At 49.4% G+C, this 22,539-nt stretch overlaps 1 protein-coding gene and 2 pseudogenes across 1 annotated transcript; 1 reads left to right on the top strand and 2 right to left on the bottom strand.

The window, feature by feature from the left end:
- The first annotated feature begins 7,977 nt into the window (after window positions 1-7,977).
- On the top strand, window positions 7,978-8,096 carry LOC136635809 (5S ribosomal RNA; annotated as a pseudogene).
- Window positions 8,097-8,584: 488 nt separating this feature from the next.
- Window positions 8,585-19,261, bottom strand: PLPP7 (phospholipid phosphatase 7 (inactive)). The gene is made up of 2 exons (XM_066610828.1): window positions 19,218-19,261; window positions 8,585-9,685 (listed from the first exon to the last, which is right to left on the bottom strand). The coding sequence occupies exons 1-2, from the start codon at window positions 19,249-19,251 to the stop codon at window positions 9,321-9,323; spliced, it is 399 nt and encodes a 132-aa protein (XP_066466925.1). The 5' UTR covers window positions 19,252-19,261; the 3' UTR covers window positions 8,585-9,320.
- Window positions 13,257-13,375, bottom strand: LOC136635685 (5S ribosomal RNA; annotated as a pseudogene).
- Window positions 19,262-22,539: the final 3,278 nt, after the last annotated feature.

Raw genomic sequence — 22,539 nt, 5'->3', positions numbered from 1 at the left:
AAAAACGAATCACGGAGGGGCCAGCCCTGGGGACGGGGTCTCCTTTGGTCTGTTCTTCATCTCTGGCACTCCTGATACTATAAATAAAAACCATCTCCAGAGCTCTCCTGTGCATCTCCAAGGAAACATATAAAGGCAAGAAAACAGAAGCACTCATTAAAAATAGTCTGCATATTGAGCGGGGAGGGGGGCGGTTTGAATGCATGACGCAAATGGAAGTGGATGCATTAATCTTGTCTATACCAACCCCTAGAAAATGTTGATTGATCCAGCAAAAGTGGCATGGCCCCAGCTAGATCCCCCAATTACTACGTCTTCTGTTTCCCTAATTTGTCCAAATTTAACTTAAGGGTGCCAGGATACCTCTTTAGGAGTCCAGACTCTCTCGTTAACCCTTAGACTCCCCTGCAAGCAAACCATTTGGGGGCCTTTTTTTGGTCCCCTCATAAGAACATAAGAACAGCCCCACTGGATCAGGCCATAGGCCCATCTAGTCCAGCTTCCTGTATCTCACAGCGGCCCACCAAATGCCCCAGGGAGCACACCAGATAACAAGAGACCTCATCCTGGGGCCCTCCCTTGCATCTGGCATTCTGACATAACCCATTTCTAAAATCAGGAGGTTGCGCATACACATCATGGCTTGTACCCCGTAATGGATTTTTCCTCCAGAAACTTGTCCAATCCCCTTTTAAAGGCGTCTAGGCTAGACGCCAGCACCACATCCTGTGGCAAGGAGTTCCACAGACCGACCACACGCTGAGTAAAGAAATATTTTTTTCTAACTTTTGCAAGCTTCTAGTGCAGAGGTTCCCAAACTTTTTTTGAGCACTAGGACCCACTTTTTCAAAATGACACTCTAACGGGACCCACCTAGGTGTACCAGACTTTCCAAAAAGGAAATCTAGAAAGAAAGAATACTTTATTTATAAGTAACAATAATCAGAAAAAGACCCTCAAACATTTATCTCTCTGTATTTACGTAGGCTTGTAAACTTCCGGAGCTGAGCTCTATGCAGGACAATGAGCAGTTACAGTATCTGATTTTTGAATAGCCTCAAGGTTTGAGACAATTAGTTATCTGATCTTTCCATCACCCTTTGGCAACCCACCAAGAATCAGGTCGGGACCCACCAGTGGGTCCCAAACCACCGCTCTAGTATGCACCGAAAAGCCTCCCTATTCTTTGCGGATTGCAAAACCAAGCATCTCTTGGTTGCAATCTGATAATCATGAAAGAGCTCAATTCGCTAACAGAGGGAATGATTTTTCACCCGTCCTGTAGTCCCAAAGTGACTTGCAATGGAAATAAGGTGTATGAGAGACATTAAATCTACCGCTTTAAACAAAGGTAGTCCCCCCCTCCTGGGGGGGGGCAGGTGAAGAGACAGGAGAAGAGTCAGGCCAGCTGAAACAATATAAGGCTTCCAATATCTTTGCTTCTGCAACAGCCTTACTGGGTAGATCAGCCCTGTATTATTGCTGCCATTTTGCAGATGGGGACCACTGAGATTTAGAGATTTGGGTTTTGTGAATCCAAATCCTTCCTTTGCTTGACATTTTTGCTTTGATCATTGCTCACCTTTGTGTCCCATGAAAGGTAAGAGAGTTGGGGCTGGAATTATTCCGTCAGTCAGTCAGTCAGTCAGTCAGTCAGTCAGTCAGTCAGTCAGTCAGATAGATAGATAGATAGATAGATAGATAGATAGATAGATAGATAGATAGATAGATAGATAGATAGATAGATAGATAGATAGATAGATAGAGCGAACTCATATTGCATTAAGGCTACACCCCTATGCAAATATATTCAAGGAGGAAGTCTGAACACAGTGTGACCTCCTTTTGAATAAACATGGCACAAAAACGGCGGAAGACCACTGCTTTAAGCACTCCTCCATTCTTCAGACTGCAAAGGCACAAAACTAAACAGCCAATCCAGCCCCCCCCCCCCCAAAAAAAAAAATCCTAGGTGAATTTGGTGAAGACTTGCTGTAGTTGAGGTGGTCAGTGGCGTAATTAAGGCAACTGTTACCCAGGGTCAAAGAAGATTTTGTAGCGCCTCCCCCCCACAAAATCTATTAAGTAAATAAATAAATAAAAAGTTTTCTGGTTAGTTGACTATATCTTTTGATAGAATACAAATACTCCAACACGGTTTGTTCCACTACATTCAGCATTAAATTACCTTTCCACTGATATACAACACGATGGCATTATTCGCACACACCAAGGTTTTCACAATTTTGGCCGCTAGCGTCACGCTCGCCTTGTTGCCTCCCCTAAAGCTTGTTGTTTGGTGCAATTGCCACCCCCCCCGTGAGCTACGCCACTGGAGATGGTGCCCCCTCCTAGCTTCAGCTCTGCTCATCTCAGTTGGGGTTTGGTTTTGCACAGGGTATACACCCTTCTGTCCGCTTGAGGGCAGTATGTGATCAAAGGCCATGGACCAAGCCTCCCCTGGTATTCACTGTGCTGTGTGTGTTGGCTTGTTCTAAACTGAGACCTCCCCCCAAGCCAACAGACATGAACTCGGCTAGGCAGTGCAAGGGCTGGGGGAGAGCAGCTTCATTCACTCTGCTGGAAAGGTCATGGTGTGTGTGAGTGCGTGAGAGAGAGGAAGAGAGAGAGAGAGAGAGGTGACAAGCATTGTCCTGATTTATTTCTTTTTCACATTTTTTATTCCCCTCCTCTTCCTCCAAGGAGCACAGGTTGGTTTACACGACTCCTCTCCTTTTGTCCTCACACCAGTCCTGTGAGGTAGGCGAGAGTGTGACTGGCTCAAGGTCACCCAGGAAGCTTTGTGGCTGAGCGGGAATTTGACCCTGGATCTCCCAGGTCCGAGTTCAAATTCTGAACCACTACAGCATACTGGCTCTCATTCTTAGCTATATTTCACCAACAATTGAATAAAAATGAGGTCGAGGCCATTTTTGCCCCTTTCCTTACTTTATCTTTACTTAAGCATTTACATGCCTGTCTTGTTTACCCCTGACTTCCCCCCCCTTCCCCCCTGTGGTCTTCCTTGCCTCCTTACTGTGAAGCATTTTTAGATGGTAAGGCCCTTGGGGCAAGAGAGGAGAGGACAGGGATGCTGGAGGTGGCAGCGATGGCCAGGAGATTGCAGCAGCTCCAACGAGTGGAGTTTGTCCGTTATTAATAAGCTGCTGAGTCAGAGAGGCACTCAGATTGCAGGATCACAAGATGCAGGTGTTGCGATGGCATCTCTCCCTCCCTCCCTCCCTCTCACTGTTCCTTCAAAGAAGACTGGAGAACAGCAAAGCAATTGGCTGACCCGTTTCAACAGACACCCTTGCAGAATAACAACAAGGGTGACCTGAACATGTACAAAGTGCCTTTAGGGAAAAGCCAGAAAGTGGATTTCAACCTGGCTGCTTAGGAGAGTGCTTTCCTTTGAAGGCACTCTGTACATGTTCAAGCCCATGGAATCCAACAGGACTTACTCCCAGGAAGCTGGCCATATTTTGTGGAGGGATCCCTCCTGGCCGGCCTGTTCCAGCGCAAGATAGGATTGCGTCGCAGGCCTTTTGATAAATACCGGAAGAAAGGAGAGAGAAAAAAAAGTTGTAAAATGGGCCTGTAACCATATTTGCTGGAGGGCAGGAGAAATAATCAAAGACTCGACTGGAAAATGTGGGCAGCGAGGAAGATTTGTAACGCTGCCTTCCCTGCTGCCTGCTTTGTTTCGTCCAATCAATTAGGACGCACCGATCCACAAGGCGCCACCCCCAGCGCGCCACCCCCAGCCACTTGGGATGCCCAAACAAAATGGCCACTGGCGTTAATCGCCAATTTGTCCAAATGCCAGCAGCCTTGGCTGAGCAGAGAGTTTGCCCGCAACCGAGGAAGCCACCGTCGCTTTAAGCTTCCCAAGACAGCCCCCTCCTTCCTTCCCTGCCGTCCCCCCCGCTCTGCCGAAGCAAGCCATTAACGAGGGATTTTGAGATTTGCACAATCTATTCGCAGGCCTGGCATGGATTCCTGTGCAGAGTAGCCTACTAAAGATGCTTGACATGACTCCCAGAATTCTTTGCCGCAGCCTGTCGCTTCCCCCGCCGTGGCTGGCGCAATGCGGGGCTTTGATGTGCGATTCCGGGGCTGAGCTAAATCGAGACTCTGCTTTGCTCTTATTTTATCTCCACCGTGAGCCATAACAAGAATTATTTAAAAACAGGGACGGCTATTCAAGAGGGTGCCACACGGCGGATTGCGCAAGGAAGCATCTGGAAGCACCTGTGCAATATGGGCATCAAAATCAGAGGCTGCCATGCCATTCTTCTGTCTGTCTCTTTACTGGCAAGTCCTGGCTGGGAGCAGCACACCATAGTTTCAAGGAGGACTTCTCCCCATGTCTATCCTACCTAGATATTGAGCCCAGTAGATTTGCCACTGAGCTTCAGCCCATCTCAACCATTTTGGTTTGTATGTTGTAGATGTGACAATAATTTTGGCTTTTTTTTTTTTTAAGTTCCTTCTTTTTTTCAGTTGCAATCAAATATTCCAAGCTTTGCCTCCCCAAAGTTGCAGGGAAGATGAAGGTTCCATTTTTCCATGATAGATAATACAAAAATAAAATTGGAGTCCCCTTCGTCATTCTTGCTCTCAAGAACTGCCTGGCTAGAGCCGAGAGCTCTGTAGGGATCTGTAAGTAGCTATTAGGATTGCAGTTTGGGGTTATCCCAGGAGGAAGAGGCTCTCAGGCTCTGAATGCTGGCCATTGGGTTCCTCTGAGCTCCAAAGGCTATAAAGGGCCTCCAGCTTGGGAAAGGTCTGACCAGGACACCAAGACCCCCTTGTGATTCTCGGCTTTGTTTTCAACTCCCACCTTGCTTCTTGGTCCTGATTCCTGGCATCGTTCTTGACTCCTGGCTATCTTCCTTTTGGTCTTCACCTCCTGGCTCTAATCCCCAGCCTGCCGACCTTTTAGCGCTGACTCCTGGTTCCATTCCTGATTCCGGTCTTGTTTCCTGGTTTCATTCCAGATTCCCGGCTTGCCTCTCGGTAGTCCTGTCTTTTGAATTCCCGCCCCAGTTGCCACCCACGGCTCAGGCCTGATTCTTGCTGAAAAAAGAAAGCATGTTTGAAAGCCTGGAAATCAAGGACAGATAAAGCTTTGTAGAAGCTGGAAAAATAAAAGGATCCATCAGGTGACACCCAAACGACGCCATGTGTTTGGTGAAAGGCCAGCTGAAGTCCCTTGCAAAACAGTGCGGTTGATCGGCCCGTCATGCTATTTCATGACTAATTAGCAACAAGACTCTGAGTCCGGCTCTCTCAAGTCAAGATTAATCATAGTGTCTTCAAAAGAACAACACGCTGACATCTGAGGTCTGGTTGGCCGCTATCACAAGTCCTTTCCATGGATCCATCAAAAGTTACCAGACAAGGGGGACAACATATGCTGGTAGACAGGTTGTTGTAGGCAGCTTGTTGTAGGCCCCGACGTCAGGTTGCACCAAGCCATGGGGCAGGGTTGAGATGTGCAAAGATGGACATAGTGCAGCACCTTGGACAGTTCCTAAGAAAACTCTGGACCTGCTGCATTGAGGGCAACTAAAGACGTCAATATTTCCCTGCAGGATTTTACCTCCATGCTGGGAGAAGGGACCCCCTAAAGGCCATTACCTCCCATCATTCACCCCACAGGTCAATCAGGGACTGAGCCTCAGAGAGCCAAGCCGATCCACCCCACCAGCCTAGAACTTGCCCACGTAACACAGGCCAACATGCTTTTTGCTGTCTTAGACCTATTCCTGGGTATCTTTGGGGCACCGATTCAAAAAAAAAATCGCATCCATGTTGCCCTATCGCGTCTTCATTTCGGAGAGACGACACAGCCTTGTTCCAGCAGCTTCCTCAAGCAGCCTGCACCGTGGCTTCCTCATGAGGAAGCCGCTCAGCCCATTCACTCAGGAGGCTACGCCGGTTCTCCGAACCTAGACGCGACAGGGCAAAACGGATGCCATGTTTGGGAACCCACACCCCAGATTAATATAAAACCACCACAAATTTTGAGAAGTTTTTCCGACCCTCAGTTCTGCAGACCCGCGTAATTCAAATTAGCAAGCCAAATGTCCTTTCTGAGAAAGGTAGAGAGGCTCGGCAATAGTCCCGTGAAATGGGTCTCAATACCATCTCTGGACCCTATAGCATGTAGACATATTTTCAATCACTCAATCAATTAAAAAACATATCATCACAGCAGCCTGTTAGACTAACGGGGGGCGAGAAGTCAGCTCCACTGCAGTCCAGCTTGATATCCTCGGCTCCACTCACTCCTCCTCGAGTCCCCGTATGCTATAATCCAGCTTTGCTCTACACTAAGCATGCCTCGCCTTTCTGCAGATTAAAAACCTCTTTTGCCGCTGGATTTAATCAGCCTTAAAGTTCAGAGCTGGACGAGACGTCTCAGGGGGTCGCCACCCCCTTGGAGAGTTCAAACCCTCCGATGATTGCTTCCCTGCGCACAGAAGAGACAGGCCACCAGGTTGTCAATTGGAAAAGGAGACTCAGTGCAAACCAAAGATTACTTTTCCAATGTGCCTCTTCAATCGTTCAAGGTCACTGAGGACTGAGGTTCCTCAACAAATTGGTGGCCACCACGTTGGCCCACAAGAAAAAGCCACCATGCAAAGTCAGGGCTTGCCTTGGTTAGGCCCAACTCCAAAAACAACCACAGCAAGTTTTCAAGTCCTATAGGATTCTTCATCGAGCTAGATGGCTAGCCAACAAAGTGGTGGTGGTGGTGTGTGTGTGAAAGATGGAGATATTGAAGGCTCTCCCTCCCATTCCTGGAGTCCCCTAGATTGCTTTGAGTAGCCACTTGGAAACTGGTGCTGACTTCTGGAGGCTCCAGGCCAAACCTGGAGGGGCTGGCAACCCTTTAGAGCAAACTCCTTTGGAACAATGACATGTCACTGCACCCCAAAAATCAGCCTTTAGGCATCCACGTGTCATAAATCCTCATTACTGGAAGACTGCCCTCGATGAAAAGCGCAAGGATTTTCTCGACCCACAGTCTTACATTTGCATGGGATGCCTTGAGAGGTGGTGCACCCTTGGGTGCATCATTTACAAACAAGAGAATGGGGTGTTATCCCCCCAAAACAAGCATTGGGCGACCCCAAATCTTACACCGACATGTCTAGGAGACTCTGCTCTGCAAAGAAGAATGTCTTTGGGTGACGAAGGTGGGGACACATGGTACCCCAAAGCTTTTTTGGGGGGGAGGATAAGACGGGGTCACTCCTGATTTAGACTGTGTTTTGTTCAGAACAGGAGCAAGGGACCCACTTCAGTTCTGTGTCGTCTCGAAATGTCTGATCGCACAAGCCACCGACGGCGGTGTTTGGCTTGGCAGAAAAACCTTCCAGTTCCCTCGATTGTGATGGGATCGCGCCCGCCTGTCGCGGAAGCCGATTCCTCTCCCCCAGGCAAGTGTCGCTTGCCAGGCATAGATTTTCTGTTTATTTGCGTCTTGCCTTCATTACCAAGCAGGAAAACCAACATGCAAAAGTCATCAACTCCAACGGAGCCTGAACCAGGCTTGGCAAAAGGCATTTTCGAACGGGATGCTGAGCGCACGCCTTGTGGCAGTGGGTCCAGGGCTCGGACCCACCACAAACCCCAATCGGCATCATCATGGGTCTCCCAGCCCTTCCAGAGCCCAGCACGTGCCTCACAAAGCCCCACCTACAGAGCTACCCCTGCACAGGAGCATACGTTCGCTGAAAAAGTTGGCAACCTGCCTTGGAAAAATTGAGAGCGAAAGCATGCGGGTCATGTACAGACTGAGATGGCACGCCGAATGCTGCCCCCCTTTACCCAGCAATGTGCCAGCCTCAGCTCCTTCCACTTCTTGGACTGTAAAAAAGGGAGGGCAGAGACAACAAGGAAGTGTGGAGGGTCAGATGCACTAGCCCACCCCTCATTTCTTCTCCAAACGTCATCCCTCTCTTATACACAACTGTTACCCTTCACATGCCCGATCTCATCTGATCTTGGAAGCTAAGCAGGGTCAGGCCTGGTTAGTACTTGGATGGGAGACCGCCTGGGAATACCAGGTGCTGTAGGCTTATACCATAGTCTTTCGAGACTGAAGGTTGCCAACCATTAGCCTTATGCAAACCCCTGAATATAGCATTTGTCTGCAGTCATAAACACTGTACCCAGGCCCAAGTGGACAGCACCACTATGATTCTCTCCTCCATTCCCATTATTTTCTAGAGCACCTTTTTACAGCATGACCACAAACATTTGACACAGCGAAAGGTGAAAAGAACCACTGGATCCTTGGCCCATGATGTCAGTGTCGATTTCACTGGTTGGCAGCAGTTTCTTTGGGGTTCAGGCATTGACTGGCAGCGTCTCTCCAGGGTTTCTATCAGAGACTTTCCCAACCCTAGCTAGAGATGCTGCCAGGATTGACCCATTCTGCATTCAAAACACGTGCTCAGTCACTGAGCAATAGCTGACATTTTCCCCCACCAACGGGCCCCCCCTCTCTACAGCATGGCTCCCTGGGAGCTGTCCCCCAGAATGAGGGCAAAAGGAACCACCACGGTCAAAATTCAGGTCACCTTTATTACTGGTTAGTCTGGCATCATGCCCAGGTGACACAAGGGACAGTGGTTGCAAATAGCTTCAAGAAGACCCCCGCCTTCCCCAAATTCAGTAGGGCTGCCTTTTACAATCACACACACACATACACCCTACTGCAGAGGAAGACATGAAGGCTCCGGATTCTCCCATCTGCTCCTTCGTAAGCCCTGTTTTCTGTCTCTGGTGTGAGAGGCAACAAATCACAAGGCCTAAGGAAGAACAGGCAGGAGGAATCATAACTACCTTGCCTTCCCCCACACATCGGATAATTTAGAAGAAGTGTGGAGGATCTCAAGGTGTCCACTCGGCCACCCTAGGCTTCACCAGCCTCCACAAAAATGCGCGATTGCCTGTCCACGCGAAACAATAAGGGCAGCATGCGCCAAGACCGGTGAGCACCGAAACAAGCAAATAGCGACAGAACTTAAAAGCATTCTTCTTTCTCTCCACAGTCAAGTGAATCTGCTGTCCAATCAGGAGTCCAGGAGACACAGTTGTGGGTCCTGACAGCATAGGGACAACCAATGATCTGGAGCCATTTTGTTAGGTACAAATAGGCCGCCATTGCGACGGGCATCGAGACGAATTTCCAATTCGAGCGTGGAGGCTTTCGTGCGCAGTGTCCGTTTGCAAAACCCCACACGTTGAAAGAAGTGTACAAAAAAGCAAGGTGGGGCAGAAGGGGTGTGGGTAGGCGTTCACCATATGGAAATCAACATCTGGCAAGTGTTGGAGGACATCCAGAGAAGCTCCACCAGCCGGAACTGCAGGTAGCCGAAGAAAAAGCCGGACAGGACATCGGTGACGTGGTGCCGCCCGACCATAACCCTAGACAGCCCCACCAAGAAGGCCCAGAGGACAAGCAAGATTCGGAGCGGGACGGCTAAGACCAGGTGGCTGAGGAAGAACTTGGAGACCATGGCGGCCCGGCTGGCGTGACCGGCTGGGAAAGCGTAGATGTGCATGGTCAAGTAGTCCAAAAGACCGGGGCTGATGTCGTAGGGCCCCTTTCGCTTCACCATCTTCTGTATGCCGGCGACGAGAAGGATGTCCAAGAACAAGGCTGGAGTGGGAGAGACCGAGGAGAGGGAGAGAGTTAACAGGGCTGGACAACCTGAGGCAAGACACAAGTTCAAATCCCCCCATTCAACTATTCAGTTCATTAAGGGACTATGGACCAATCTCAGGGCATAATCCTATATATTGCTACCCAGAAATAAGTCCCATTGTGTTAAATGGGGTTTACTCTCAGGTGTATAGGACTTGTGTGTGGCTGGCCCTGAGTGTTCAGCCATACAGCCTCTTCCGTAGCACTGTTTGGGAAATGATACACTGCTGTTTCCAATTAATTAGAGCGTTTAAAGGAGCTGCAGCGACAGCAAAATTGTTGGGCTTGCCTGTTTATTTTCCTGGGGACTGATCCAGTTTGAGCTTCTGCCAATATTACTCCCTTACTTTTCCCCTCTTTTCAGGTAAGAAAAGTTCTCCTTCGAGATTATGTCAGAATGCCAGATGCAAGGGAGGGCACCAGGATGAGGTCTCTTGTTATCTGGTGTGCTCCCTGGGCATTTGGTGGGCCGCTGTGAGATACAGGAAGCTGGACTAGATGGGCCTATGGCCCGATCCAGTGGGGCTGTTCTTATGTTCTTAACTACAATTCCCAGGAAGCCTTGCAGGTCTCTTGTTATCTGGTGTGCTCCCTGGGGCATTGGGTGGGCCGCTGTGAGATACAGGAAGCTGGACTAGATGTGCCTATGGCCTGATCCAGTGGGGCTGTTCTTATGTTCTTGACTACAATTCCCAGGAGGCCTTGCAGGTCTCTTGTTATCTGGTGTGCTCCCTGGGGCATTTGGTGGGCCGCTGTGAGATACAGGAAGCTGGACTAGATGTGCCTATGGCCTGATCCAGTGGGGCTGTTCTTATGTTCTTGACTACAATTCCCAGGAGGCCTTGCAGGTCTCTTGTTATCTGGTGTGCTCCCTGGGGCATTTGGTGGGCCGCTGTGAGATACAGGAAGCTGGACTAGATGGGCCTATGGCCTGATCCAGTGGGGCTGTTCTTATGTTCTTATCAGCTTGGTAAGGCTAGGACCGCTCCTTCGAAATAAATTTCTGAACTTACATTTATTGTAAACTTTCGACTCAATTAATGGTTTGATGTTGTCATACGGGGGGTGTTAAAAAATGTTCCTGCTTGATGATGTCACTTCTGGCCATGACATCACTCCCAGGTTAACGACATCACTTCCAGGGGGGTTCCCAAAAGGTTGCCATTCTCCAAAGCAGATGCCAATGCTGAAAAGTTTGAGAACCACTGCTCTAGGGCACATTCCCATTGGACAATGGAAGGGGTAAGCGCTGCATGTCACCCAGTGCTGGGGGCGGGAGAAATGCACCGTGGGGGGGGCAACGTAGGATTGTTCTAAGCTCGTCAGCACTGCACTCTGCATCAGTTTGAGTTTTTTCTCATACACAACCCTATGTCCCCTTGGCTATAAACCTTCCCGGTTCTGTTGGTGTCAGCAGGAGCTTCTGAAATAGCTACAAATGGCACCGTCACTCCAACAGCCACGGATCGTGTTCCTTGAGCTGACCTACATACCAACATGGCCTTTTGCCGGATACTCTGCTACTTCCCCCCACCCCATTGTTCCAGTTGTCTGGCCTGCCAAGACTAGGGCTAGAACGGGCTCCAGGGATGCCCCAACAAGACACAGCTCTGGGTCTCTTCGTGGCCCCTTCGTGGCACAAAAGATAGCAAGACACAACCTACAACCTGGGGCCTTCCCCTGCATCTGGCATTCCAAGGTCGTCTCCTTCTAAAATCAGGAGCTTGCACGTCCCACTGCCTTACTTTTGGACAGTAACAAAAATTACCGCACACGTGCAAACTCCACAATAAGCTGCCATTTTGCTCAGAGCTCACGAGCGTGGAAAAATGAAAAAAAAAAGGCATTTGGGGGAAGAATAATATCCAGGCGTGCGAGAAAGTTGGGGGGGGGACGGACGGACAGGATGGACAGGAGCTGCTTTTTCAGCCAAATCAGCGGAAGAGATTCTGGGACACGAGGTCAAGGAGGAGGACAGGAGAAGCAAAAAAGATCTATTGGAGTCCCCTTGTCCAAGATGATTAGGAGTAATGAGTAAAATTGCTGGCTGGCCAAAGTGCCTCCGTTCCTCGCGAACAGCGTGCCCTTGGGAGCAAAGGCAATTTGTATCTCAGAACCAATTACTTTGCGGTGGCTTCTCCTTCCAATGGCTCTAAAACCCGGCAGCTCTGCGGCTGTTCCGAAAGGAAGATGCCCCGTCTGGAGGGGGAGCAGCTCTGGGAAGGGACCATAAGGACATAAGAACCACCCCGCCGGCTCAGGCCAGCTTCCTGCATCTCACAGTGGCCCACTAAATGCCCCAGGGAGCACACAGGGATGATGGAACATGGGCACCCCTCTGCCAATCTGCAACCTGAGGCGACCGCCTCAGTTGACCTCACAAATGGGCCAGTGCTACATCACGGCCGATAGCTGTTGACAGACCTATTGCCCGTAATTTTTTTTTTTTTAACCAGCCGACTTCACTTGCCTCTGGTGGCAAGGATTGCCGCGAGTCAAGAATGTGCGCACTGCGCGAAGAAACCGTTGGGCGTGTGCAAAAACGGCGGTACGCCTTTCAGGTAGCCTTTGAATCTTAGAACGGCACAAGTCTGTCCTGCGGCTAAAGATAACCCTTTGTGCGGAGCGTTCAGCTCTGCAAAACACCCTCCTCGAGAGCTGCTTCCCCATCTCACCCTCTTCTGCGGCTGCCTTTAAGAAAAAAAAAATACCCTACATTCGCTCTCCTTCCTCTCTTTCCCCAGCTCACGTCGCTGTCAGGTTGCATTAGAGCCGCGGAGCCAACGCACAAACACTGATGTCCCCTCAAGTGGAGGTTTGTCCTGGCCGACCACTCTCGGCACAGAAAACCCCCTCCACCTCCGGGGTGCCGTGCTGAGGTCAAAAACCGGGAACAAGCAAGGCCGGGGCAGCAGCTCCGGCACAGGAGATGCTTTTAAGCGTGGAGGGCGTCCGTAACGCTGCTGAATCGTGAAAAGATTCAGGCCCCAGTTGTCTGGAAGGGTTCCTATTAAGACAAACTGCCTTTCACACCAGGGTGGAAAGCAAGAGAAAGGGAGGCTGAGGGAAGGAGGGCGGAAGACTCCCCTTTTTCACCTTCAGTGTTAGTTGCTTTCGGGCTTGGTGGTTGCATTCCATATTTCAGCGGTTCTCACATTTAGCATCGGGACCCACTTTTTAAAATGAGAATGTGTCAGGACCCACCGGACGTGATGCCATGACATCATCTGGTTGGCAACCTTCAGTCTCGAAAGACTATGGTAGAAGCCTGCAGCACCCGGTATTCCCAGGCGGTCTCCCATCCAAGTACCAACCAGGCCTGACCCTGCTTAGCTTCCGAGATCATGGTATAAGCCTACAGCACCCGGTATTCCCAGGCGGTCTCCCATCCAAGTACTAACCCGGCCTGACCCTGCTTAGCTTCTGAGATCATGGTATAAGCCTACAGCACCCGGTATTCCCAGGCAGTCTCCTATCCAAGTACTGACCAGGCCTGACCCTGCTTAGCTTCCGAGATCATGGTATAAGCCTACAGCACCCGGTATTTCCAGGCGGTCTCCCATCCAAGTACTAACCAGGCCTGACCCTGCTTAGCTTCCAAGATCAGATGAGATCAGGCATCTGCAGGGTAACAGTGCATCAAGCAGGAAAATTGTTCACAATCCTCGGCCGCAATCCTACCCACACTTACCCAGGGGTAAGTCCCATTTAACCATCACTGTTAAAAGAATGTACATAGTAGCTTGTTCAAAGTACAGGTCTGTCACATTTCCCCAAATGCAGTCACATCCCATGGGGGCATCGTCTAAGATATGAAAATAAAATATTGAAATGAATGGGGACCCACCTTGCGACCCACCTAACGGGTCCTGACCCACAGTTTGAGAAACACTGCCATATATGTTTTAATTTTTTTTTATTGCACTATTCTTTACGATCATTTTACGACCAGTTCACTTTATCTGTTCTTATTTTGCTGTTTGTTTTCATCACAAGACAGGATGGTGTAGTGGTTGTGGCATCAGATTTAGACCTGGAAGATCCAGGTTCAAATCCCCACTGGGCCAGGAGTGCCAGCCACTACCATTTGGGCCAGCCGCTATCTCTCAGCCTCCCCTACATCACACGGGCTGTTGGGAGGGAGGAAGAACTATGTATACCACTTTCTGAGTCTGCAAACTGCTTCCCGCATTTCATCTTGATGTCATTCTTCCAACACCCCTATAAAGTATAATTCTCCCGATACTGCAGATGGGGAAAAGCGAGGCACAGCTTGCTAAACAAACAGCAAGCACCCAACAAATGAATTTGTAGCAGAGACAAGACCAGACCCTGGGCTTCACCACTGGGCAACTCTAACCCTCTTGGTGTGCCTGGGAATTGGTGGATGGGCATGAGAACGAATGGGGGAAAAGATGTACAAAGGGGTGTGTGTGTGTGTGTGAGTGAGAGAGAGTGAGAGAGAGTGAGAGAGAATGTTGGTGCGCATTATACTGTATTTTTCGCTCCATAAGACGCACCTGACCATAAGACGCACCTATTTTTTAGAGGAGGAAAACAGGAAAAAAAATATTCTGAACCAAATAGTGTAATAAAATATTTAATAAACTATAACAGAATAACATTTGAACCATCCCCCCCTCCTTAGGGTGAATGGGATCATAAACTGGCATGAAGATCCCTCCCTTTATTAGGGTGAATGGGATCATAAACTGGCATGAAGATCCCTTCCTTTATTAGGGTGAATGGGATCATAAACTGGCATGAAGATCCCTCCCTTTATTAGGGTGAATGGGATCATAAACTGGCATGAAGATCCCTCCCTGTATTAGGGTGAATGGGATCATAAACTGGCATGAAGATCCCTCCCTCTATTAGGGTGAATGGGATCATAAACTGGCATGAAGATCCCTCCCTCTATTAGGGTGAATGGGATCATAAACTGGCATGAAGATCCCTCCCTTTATTAGGGTGAATGGGATCATAAACTGGCATGAAGATCCCTCCCTCTATTAGGGTGAATGGGATCATAAACTGGCATGAAGATCCCTCCCTTTATTAGGGTGAATGGGATCATAAACTGGCATGAAGATCCCTCCCTCTATTAGGGTGAATGGGATCATAAACTGGCATGAAGATCCCTCCCTTTATTAGGGTGAATGGGATCATAAACTGGCATGAAGATCCCTCCCTCTATTAGGGTGAATGGGATCATAAACTGGCATGAAGATCCCTCCCTTTATTAGGGTGAATGGGATCATAAACTGGCATGAAGATCCCTCCCTCTATTAGGGTGAATGGGATCATAAACTGGCATGAAGATCCCTCCCTTTATTAGGGTGAATGGGATCATAAACTGGCAGGAAGATCCCTCCCTCTATTAGGGTGAATGGGATCATAAACTGGCATGAAGATTCCTCCCTTTATTAGGGTGAATGGGATCATAAACTGGCAGGAAGATCCCTCCCTTTATTAGGGTGAATGGGATCATAAACTGGCATGAAGAGCCCTCCCTTTATTAGGGTGAATGGGATCATAAACTGGCATGAAGATCCCTCCCTTTATTAGGGTGAATGGGATCATAAACTGGCATGAAGATCCCTCCCTCTATTAGGGTGAATGGGATCATAAACTGGCATGAAGATCCCTCCCTTTATTAGGGTGAATGGGATCATAAACTGGCATGAAGATCCCTCCCTCTATTAGGGTGAATGGGATCATAAACTGGCATGAAGATCCCTCCCTTTATTAGGGTGAATGGGATCATAAACTGGCATGAAGATCCCTCCCTCTATTAGGGTGAATGGGATCATAAACTGGCATGAAGATTCCTCCCTTTATTAGGGTGAATGGGATCATAAACTGGCAGGAAGATCCCTCCCTTTATTAGGGTGAATGGGATCATAAACTGGCATGAAGAGCCCTCCCTTTATTAGGGTGAATGGGATCATAAACTGGCATGAAGATCCCTCCCTTTATTAGGGTGAATGGGATCATAAACTGGCATGAAGATCCCTCCCTCTATTAGGGTGAATGGGATCATAAACTGGCATGAAGATCCCTCCCTTTATTAGGGTGAATGGGATCATAAACTGGCATGAAGATCCCTCCCTTTATTAGGGTGAATGGGATCATAAACTGGCATGAAGATCCCTCCCTCTATTAGGGTGAATGGGATCATAAACTGGCATGAAGATCCCTCCCTCTATTAGGGTGAATGGGATCATAAACTGGCATGAAGATCCCTCCCTTTATTAGGGTGAATGGGATCATAAACTGGCAGGAAGATCCCTCCCTCTATTAGGGTGAATGGGATCATAAACTGGCATGAAGATTCCTCCCTTTATTAGGGTGAATGGGATCATAAACTGGCAGGAAGATCCCTCCCTTTATTAGGGTGAATGGGATCATAAACTGGCATGAAGAGCCCTCCCTTTATTAGGGTGAATGGGATCATAAACTGGCATGAAGATCCCTCCCTTTATTAGGGTGAATGGGATCATAAACTGGCATGAAGATCCCTCCCTTTATTAGGGTGAATGGGATCATAAACTGGCATGAAGATCCCTCCCTTTATTAGGGTGAATGGGATCATAAACTGGCATGAAGATCCCTCCCTCTATTAGGGTGAATGGGATCATAAACTGGCATGAAGATCCCCCCTTCATTAAGGTCCCCAACGTGCACTCTTTTTTGCAGTATTCGCTCCATAAGATGCACACACTTTCCCCCTCCTCCCACTTTTGGGGGGGGGGGGAAAGTGCGTCTTATGGAGCGAAAAATACGGTAATTAACAATTGAGTGGTTAAATTTCTTTAGCAGGGGAAAAAACAGGAGGCAATAAGAGGACACACTGAGCCCTTGTCAGACAGGCTTTCTTCTCTGGCAGTGTCTAAGTGCATCCAATGAGACAGGAGGGGGGGAGAGAGCTGGCGTAATCTCAGAGGGGAGAGTTTACTGCAGCATTCAAGGAGAATTTTTAAAAAAGCCGAGATTTGTAGGGATGACTGACGGAGATGGATACTCTCGCTAGCAGCCTGACGCTGTGAGGGGGGAAGGAGAAGGACTGCGCCAAGAGACATCGCAGGCATGCACAAAGGCTCACCCCCCCCACCTGCCCACGTTTGTGGCCTATGTGACATCTGGGTTCAAATCCCTGCTCAGCCACCCAGCTGGGCCAGTCACTCTCAGCCTCACCTACCTCACAGGGCTGTTGTGAAGACAGAAGGTGGGGAAGAAGCATGTACACCACTGTTTAGCTTTCCCTGGTTGTACACTGCTGATGCCCCCCCTGGCTGGGAAAGCTATCCCACCTGGTGCACTCACCCCCATCAAGTGAGGATGGATGCAGCTCTCAAACCGGGATATAGTCCCCTGATGTTTATCCTTGGCTTGTCCCTGAGATGCTATGAGACTCTTTCTTGGTTTCAACTGGCCCAAGGTTCTGCAGCATGCCCAATGTCTGATCAATGGCTTCAGCCTATCCTTTTAAGTATCCAACCCGCTGCTATATTACCCACTGCCTCTTCTAACATGTTGGCATCCTTCAGTCTCGGAAGACTATGGCGTCACGCTCTGAATGGTGGTTCTGGAACAGTGTCCTCTCCAGTGCGCGAAGCCTGGGTAAAGTAGGTGTGGAGGATAGGCTGTTACCCATGCAGCAAATCCCCTCTCTCCACGTCGCTGAAATGGTCCAATGGAAAGGCAGAGGCCAATACGGTTGGTTCCAGCGGCGTCGCAGGAGTTGCCAGAACGTGACTGTGTTCAGCCATGAACTGCCTCAGGGACTCCGGCTCCGGATTTTGCCTCGAGGTTGACTCCTGAAGCCTCTTCCATAACCGGATGTAGCCACAAGGCAGTGGAGGTTTGGGATCAGAGTTTTCCTTCTCTCAGATGAGCTGCCTTCCCAGGCTGACGAGTCCCATCTACCCGGTGGCTGTTTAGTCGCCTCTTACGACAAGTACAGCCAAACTGAGGGCCTATTCTTATCCCCGGCCCCCAGGGGATACTAACATACTATCCCAGAATAAGAATCCCTCCCACCTTTTCCCCTTGTTTAAAAATTGTTTCCAGTTGACATTTAATTAATTCCCGCCGCAAGCCCGCAGTCATAATTATATTTGGGGCTTAAATAGCTCTTTTCTGAAGCACTCGGACTGCTTCGTTATCTAGGATAGTGGAAAGCTTACAATAACCCTGTGAGGTAGGCTAGGATGCTCTAAGAGGATTTCCTGCCTGAGGCAGGGGGTTGGACTAGATGAACTCTTAGGTCCCGTCCAACTCTATGATTTCTATATCTGTATTGTACACATGGAGAAAAATAACAGTTTGCCCAGGACTACCTAAGGTGCTCACCACCAAGCAGCACAAATCTGTGTATGCCTTATTCAGGAGTCCCATGATGTTCAATGGGGCTTACTCTCGGGAAAATAGGTACATAGGATTGCAGCCTATTGAGAGATCTGAACAGAGAAGGGGAAACTTGAAATAATCATAGCGAAGGTGATTATAGAGCCCAATCCTATGCATGTCTACCAGAAGTGAGTCCCCTTATAGTCAATGGGGCTTACTCCCAGGAAAGTGTGGATAGGATTATAGCCCAAGATAAAAGGAAGGTGAGATTTTGCAGTTGGCCACCAAGGGTCACATCCCCTTATAGTCAATGGGGCTAACTCCCAGGAAAGTGTGGCTAGGATTGCAGCCCAAGATAAAAGAAGGAAGGTGAGATTTTGCAGTTGGCCACCAAGGGTCACATTTGCCAGCTTCCCAGCCTTGCCAGCACACACCCCTGCAGTCCCTCTCTCCAGTAATTTCCGAATCCTGTCTCTCCCCCCCCCCAACAGCCAATCTGCAAATCTTGAGCTGAGCCAACGGTTGGCTCTCAGCCCAGGGACTGCATCAGAAATTGTGCTTGGCATATGAAAATCCAACAGGAAGGGGCAAACCAGGTGAGGGCAAGCTGTATCTCCTTTCCCAGGCCGACAGGTATAGTACAGCTGCAGCCTTGCGGATCCAGGCCTGCCTCATCAACAACACGGTCTGGGACTGAGTTTAGCATCATCACCTAATTCGCCTCCCTGTATCAGCCATGCTGGCCTCCAACTTCCTGTCTCATTTTTTCTGTCCTGACCTATCTTGGAGGTCTAATTCTCATGGGCTGTAGCTCATACTGCAACTGGGGTCATCTGGGGACCGGCTGCTCTTCCCCACAGCAAAACAAAATTCCTTGCACAGAAAAACCCAGCAAGTCAAAGAGTTCTGACCAAGCTTCCTCCCCAGCATGCTAGCTTTCTATCTGCAGGGAATTTGTTGAGAGGAGCATTCAACCAGAGCCAGACTGCATATGAGGCTGGGTGAAGCAGTTGCTTTGAACAGCAGCTTGGGGGGGGGGGGTGCTGAACTGATGTGTCTGCCCTACACTCAGATCCTAACCACCACTAGATGGGAAGACGAGGGAACTAGCTTTTCACTTGCCAACCCCTCTTACCTCTTGGGATCTCAAAGGTGGGTCCTAAGAACATCACACGAGCCCTGCAGGATCGGGCCCAAGACCCATCTAGTCCAGCTTCCTGGATCTCTTGGGGTCTCAAAGGTGAGTCCTAAGAACATCAGACAAGCCCTGCAAGATCAGGACCAAGGCCCATCTAGTCCAACTTTCTGGATCTAGAACGCCGACAGTTTTGTTCACCATCTATGGCAGCATTTCTGTGAAATGTTGTCCTGGCTTCAGTCAACTAATTATTGTTGGCATCCTTCAGTCTCGGAAGACTATGGTGTCACGCTCTGAATGGTGGTTCTGGAACAGTGTCCTCTCCAGTGCGTGAAGCCTGGGTAAAGTAGGTATGGAGGATAGGCTGTTACCCATGCAGCAAATCCCCCCTCTCCACGTCGCTGAAATGGTCCAATGGAAAGGCAGAGGCCAATACGGTTGGTTCCAGCGGCGTCGCAGGAGTTGCCAGAACGTGACTGTGTTCAGCCATGAACTGCCTCAGGGACTCCGGCTCCGGATTATGACTCGAGGTCGACTCCTGAAGCCTTTTCCATAACTGGATGTAGCCACAAGGCAGTGGAGGTTTGGGATCAGAGTTTTCCTTCTCTCAGATGAGCTGCCTTCCCAGGCTGACGAGTCCCATCTACCCGGTGGCTGTTTAGTCGCCTCTTACGACAAGTACAGCCAAACTAGGGGCCTATTCTTATCCCATTCTTGAGCCATTCTGCTTGCAACTGTTACCCTGCAGATGCCTGATCTTAGAAGCTAAGCAGGTTCAAGCCTGGTTAGTACTTGGATGGGAGACCGCCTGGGAATACTGGGTGCTGTAGGCTTATACCATAGTCTTTCGAGACTGAAGGTTGTCAACCATAAGTTTGTCAACTAATAAGCAGAGCCTAATTAGCCTTTCAACCCCGTTACAACTCACGCCTCCTCTCCCTGGACACCCATTGTGAAAAGGCCATCTCTCTCTCAAAGCAAGGCACACGGCCAGCACATTTTTCCCCTGCAATGCAAGTTCACGCCAGGTCAGGGATGCCGACTGCAGTATCAGGTTGTAGTGGAGGTCACTTTGTCCTGTATTTCCACGAGCGCCAAAGAACAGCCCTCCCCCCCAGCCCTATATATTGGCAACCTTCAGTCTCGAAAGACTATGGTATCGCGCTCTGAAAGGTGGTTCTGGTACAGCGTCTAGTGTGGCTGAAAAGGCCAATCCGGGAGTGACAATCCCTTCCACACCGGGAGCAAGTGCAGTCTGTCCCTGGTCTGTCTCCCTGGCTGTGGGCCTTCCTTCTTTGCCTCTTTGCCTCAGACTGTTGGCCAAGTGTTGGCCACCCAGCCCAGCTCCATGCAAACCACCTGAATGTAAACCAGCCGAGGGTCCTGTCCGATGCGCCCACGGGACCCCTTCTTCCAAAACACACAGCCACATGAACGTCAGGGAAGAGCTTGGGTCCATTTCTGGAAAGCCCTGGAACCAGAATCGGAGCTCTTTCGCTCCGCCGCAACCCCAGAAGGGCGCATCAGCTCTGCGCATTCGCATGCTCCACCGTGGCAAGGCGCCAGGGACATGTCGGCAGCCATGCAGGGCGACAGGGTCCCAGGTGAAGCCCACCACCATTTGGGGACTAACCTTCAAGCCATGCTTGGCCAGGCTTCATAACCTCCCCACCATAACCATTGAAAAATGCTCATTGTGGCCATCTAATGGTGGGAACAGGTAACACAGTCATGCATTGCTAGGAAAAGATCTTACATGCATACTGGGTGGAGTTATTACGTTACAGATTTAAGTGTGAAGGTTGTTAATAGGATGTGTTGGCTAGGATGTGTCCTCCCAAGTAACAACCCCAAGCCAAGGCTGATTGCTATGAATCTCCTCCTGTCTCCTGGGCTTCTCCAGTCAATTTTAAGGCAAGAACCACTGCATGGGAGGGGGTCATCATAGAGGTGAAGCACTGGCCTCCCACACAGGGTGACGTAAACCTAGAGACACCACTGCCCGTAACTTGCCCAGGATATATCCATCCTCTATCCCAGTGGTTCCCAAACGTTTTGCCGCAGGGACCCACTTTCTAAAGCTACCCATCAGGACCCATCTAGCTAACAAACAAGCACCAATTTCACCTTATGCCTCTCGGTGAACTTCAGGGGACTCTAGAAGATGGTCAGGTCAGGTCCTAACCCAACTATCCTTGCCCAGGTACTAATAGCTCTCTGGCCCCAGTGAGTGTATAAATTCACAGAGTCCAAACTCACTTCACTGAATAGCTCTGTTCAAAATCCAAAGGTCAAATTGTAACTCAAACCCCCCTCCCTCTGTATGATAGCAGGTAAGTGACTAAACTGGATTTAACTACAACCAAGTCCCTCTATTGTACTCTAAACCACACCTCTAGAAATGTAGATACTCACAAGTTACACTAGAGCACAAAAGACAAGCACTTCATAAGAACATAAGAACAGCCCCACTGGATCAGGCCATAGGCCCATCTAGTCCGGCTTCCTGTATCTCACAGCGGCCCACCAAATGCCCCAGGGAGCATAAGAACATAAGAACAGCCCCACTGGATCAGGCCATAGGCCCATCTAGTCCAGCTTCCTGTATCTCACAGCGGCCCACCAAATGCCCCAGGGAGCATAAGAACATAAGAACAGCCCCACTGGATCAGGCCATAGGCCCATCTAGTCCAGCTTCCTGTATCTCACAGCGGCCCACCAAATGCCCCAGGGAGCATAAGAACATAAGAACAGCCCCGCTGGATCAGGCCATAGGCCCATCTAGTCCAGCTTCCTGGATCTCACAGCGGCCCACCAAATGCCCCGGGGAGCACACCAGATAACAAGAGACCTCATCCTGGTGCCCTCCCTTGCATCTGGCATTCAATAAATACCAGCAAGTATAAACAGTATACAGCAGTGGTTCTCACACTTTTAGCACCCCACTTCACGGACCCACTTCTTTAGAATGAGAATATGTCAGGACCCACTGGAAGTGATGCCCTGACCGGAAGTGACATCATCAAGCAGGCAAAATTTTGAACCATCCTAGGCTCCAATCCTGCCCACACTTACCCAGCAGTCAGTCCCATTGACCATCATTGTTAAAAGCATATAGGGAGTAGCCTGTTCAATGTATAGGTCTGTAACAGTTGCCCAAACGCAGTCACATCCCATGGGATCATCAAGTCTAATATATTTGAAATGAATGGGGACCCACCGGAAATGGGCTCGCAACCCACAGTTTGAGAAACACTGGTATACAGCAATATTTAAAATAACAAAGCTCCCACTGAACTTACTACTCTGACCAAACCCT

The sequence above is a fragment of the Tiliqua scincoides genome, chromosome 16, assembly GCF_035046505.1.
Source record: "Tiliqua scincoides isolate rTilSci1 chromosome 16, rTilSci1.hap2, whole genome shotgun sequence".
NCBI lineage: Eukaryota > Metazoa > Chordata > Lepidosauria > Squamata > Scincidae > Tiliqua > Tiliqua scincoides.
This window is presented reverse-complemented; position numbering and strand designations above follow the sequence as displayed.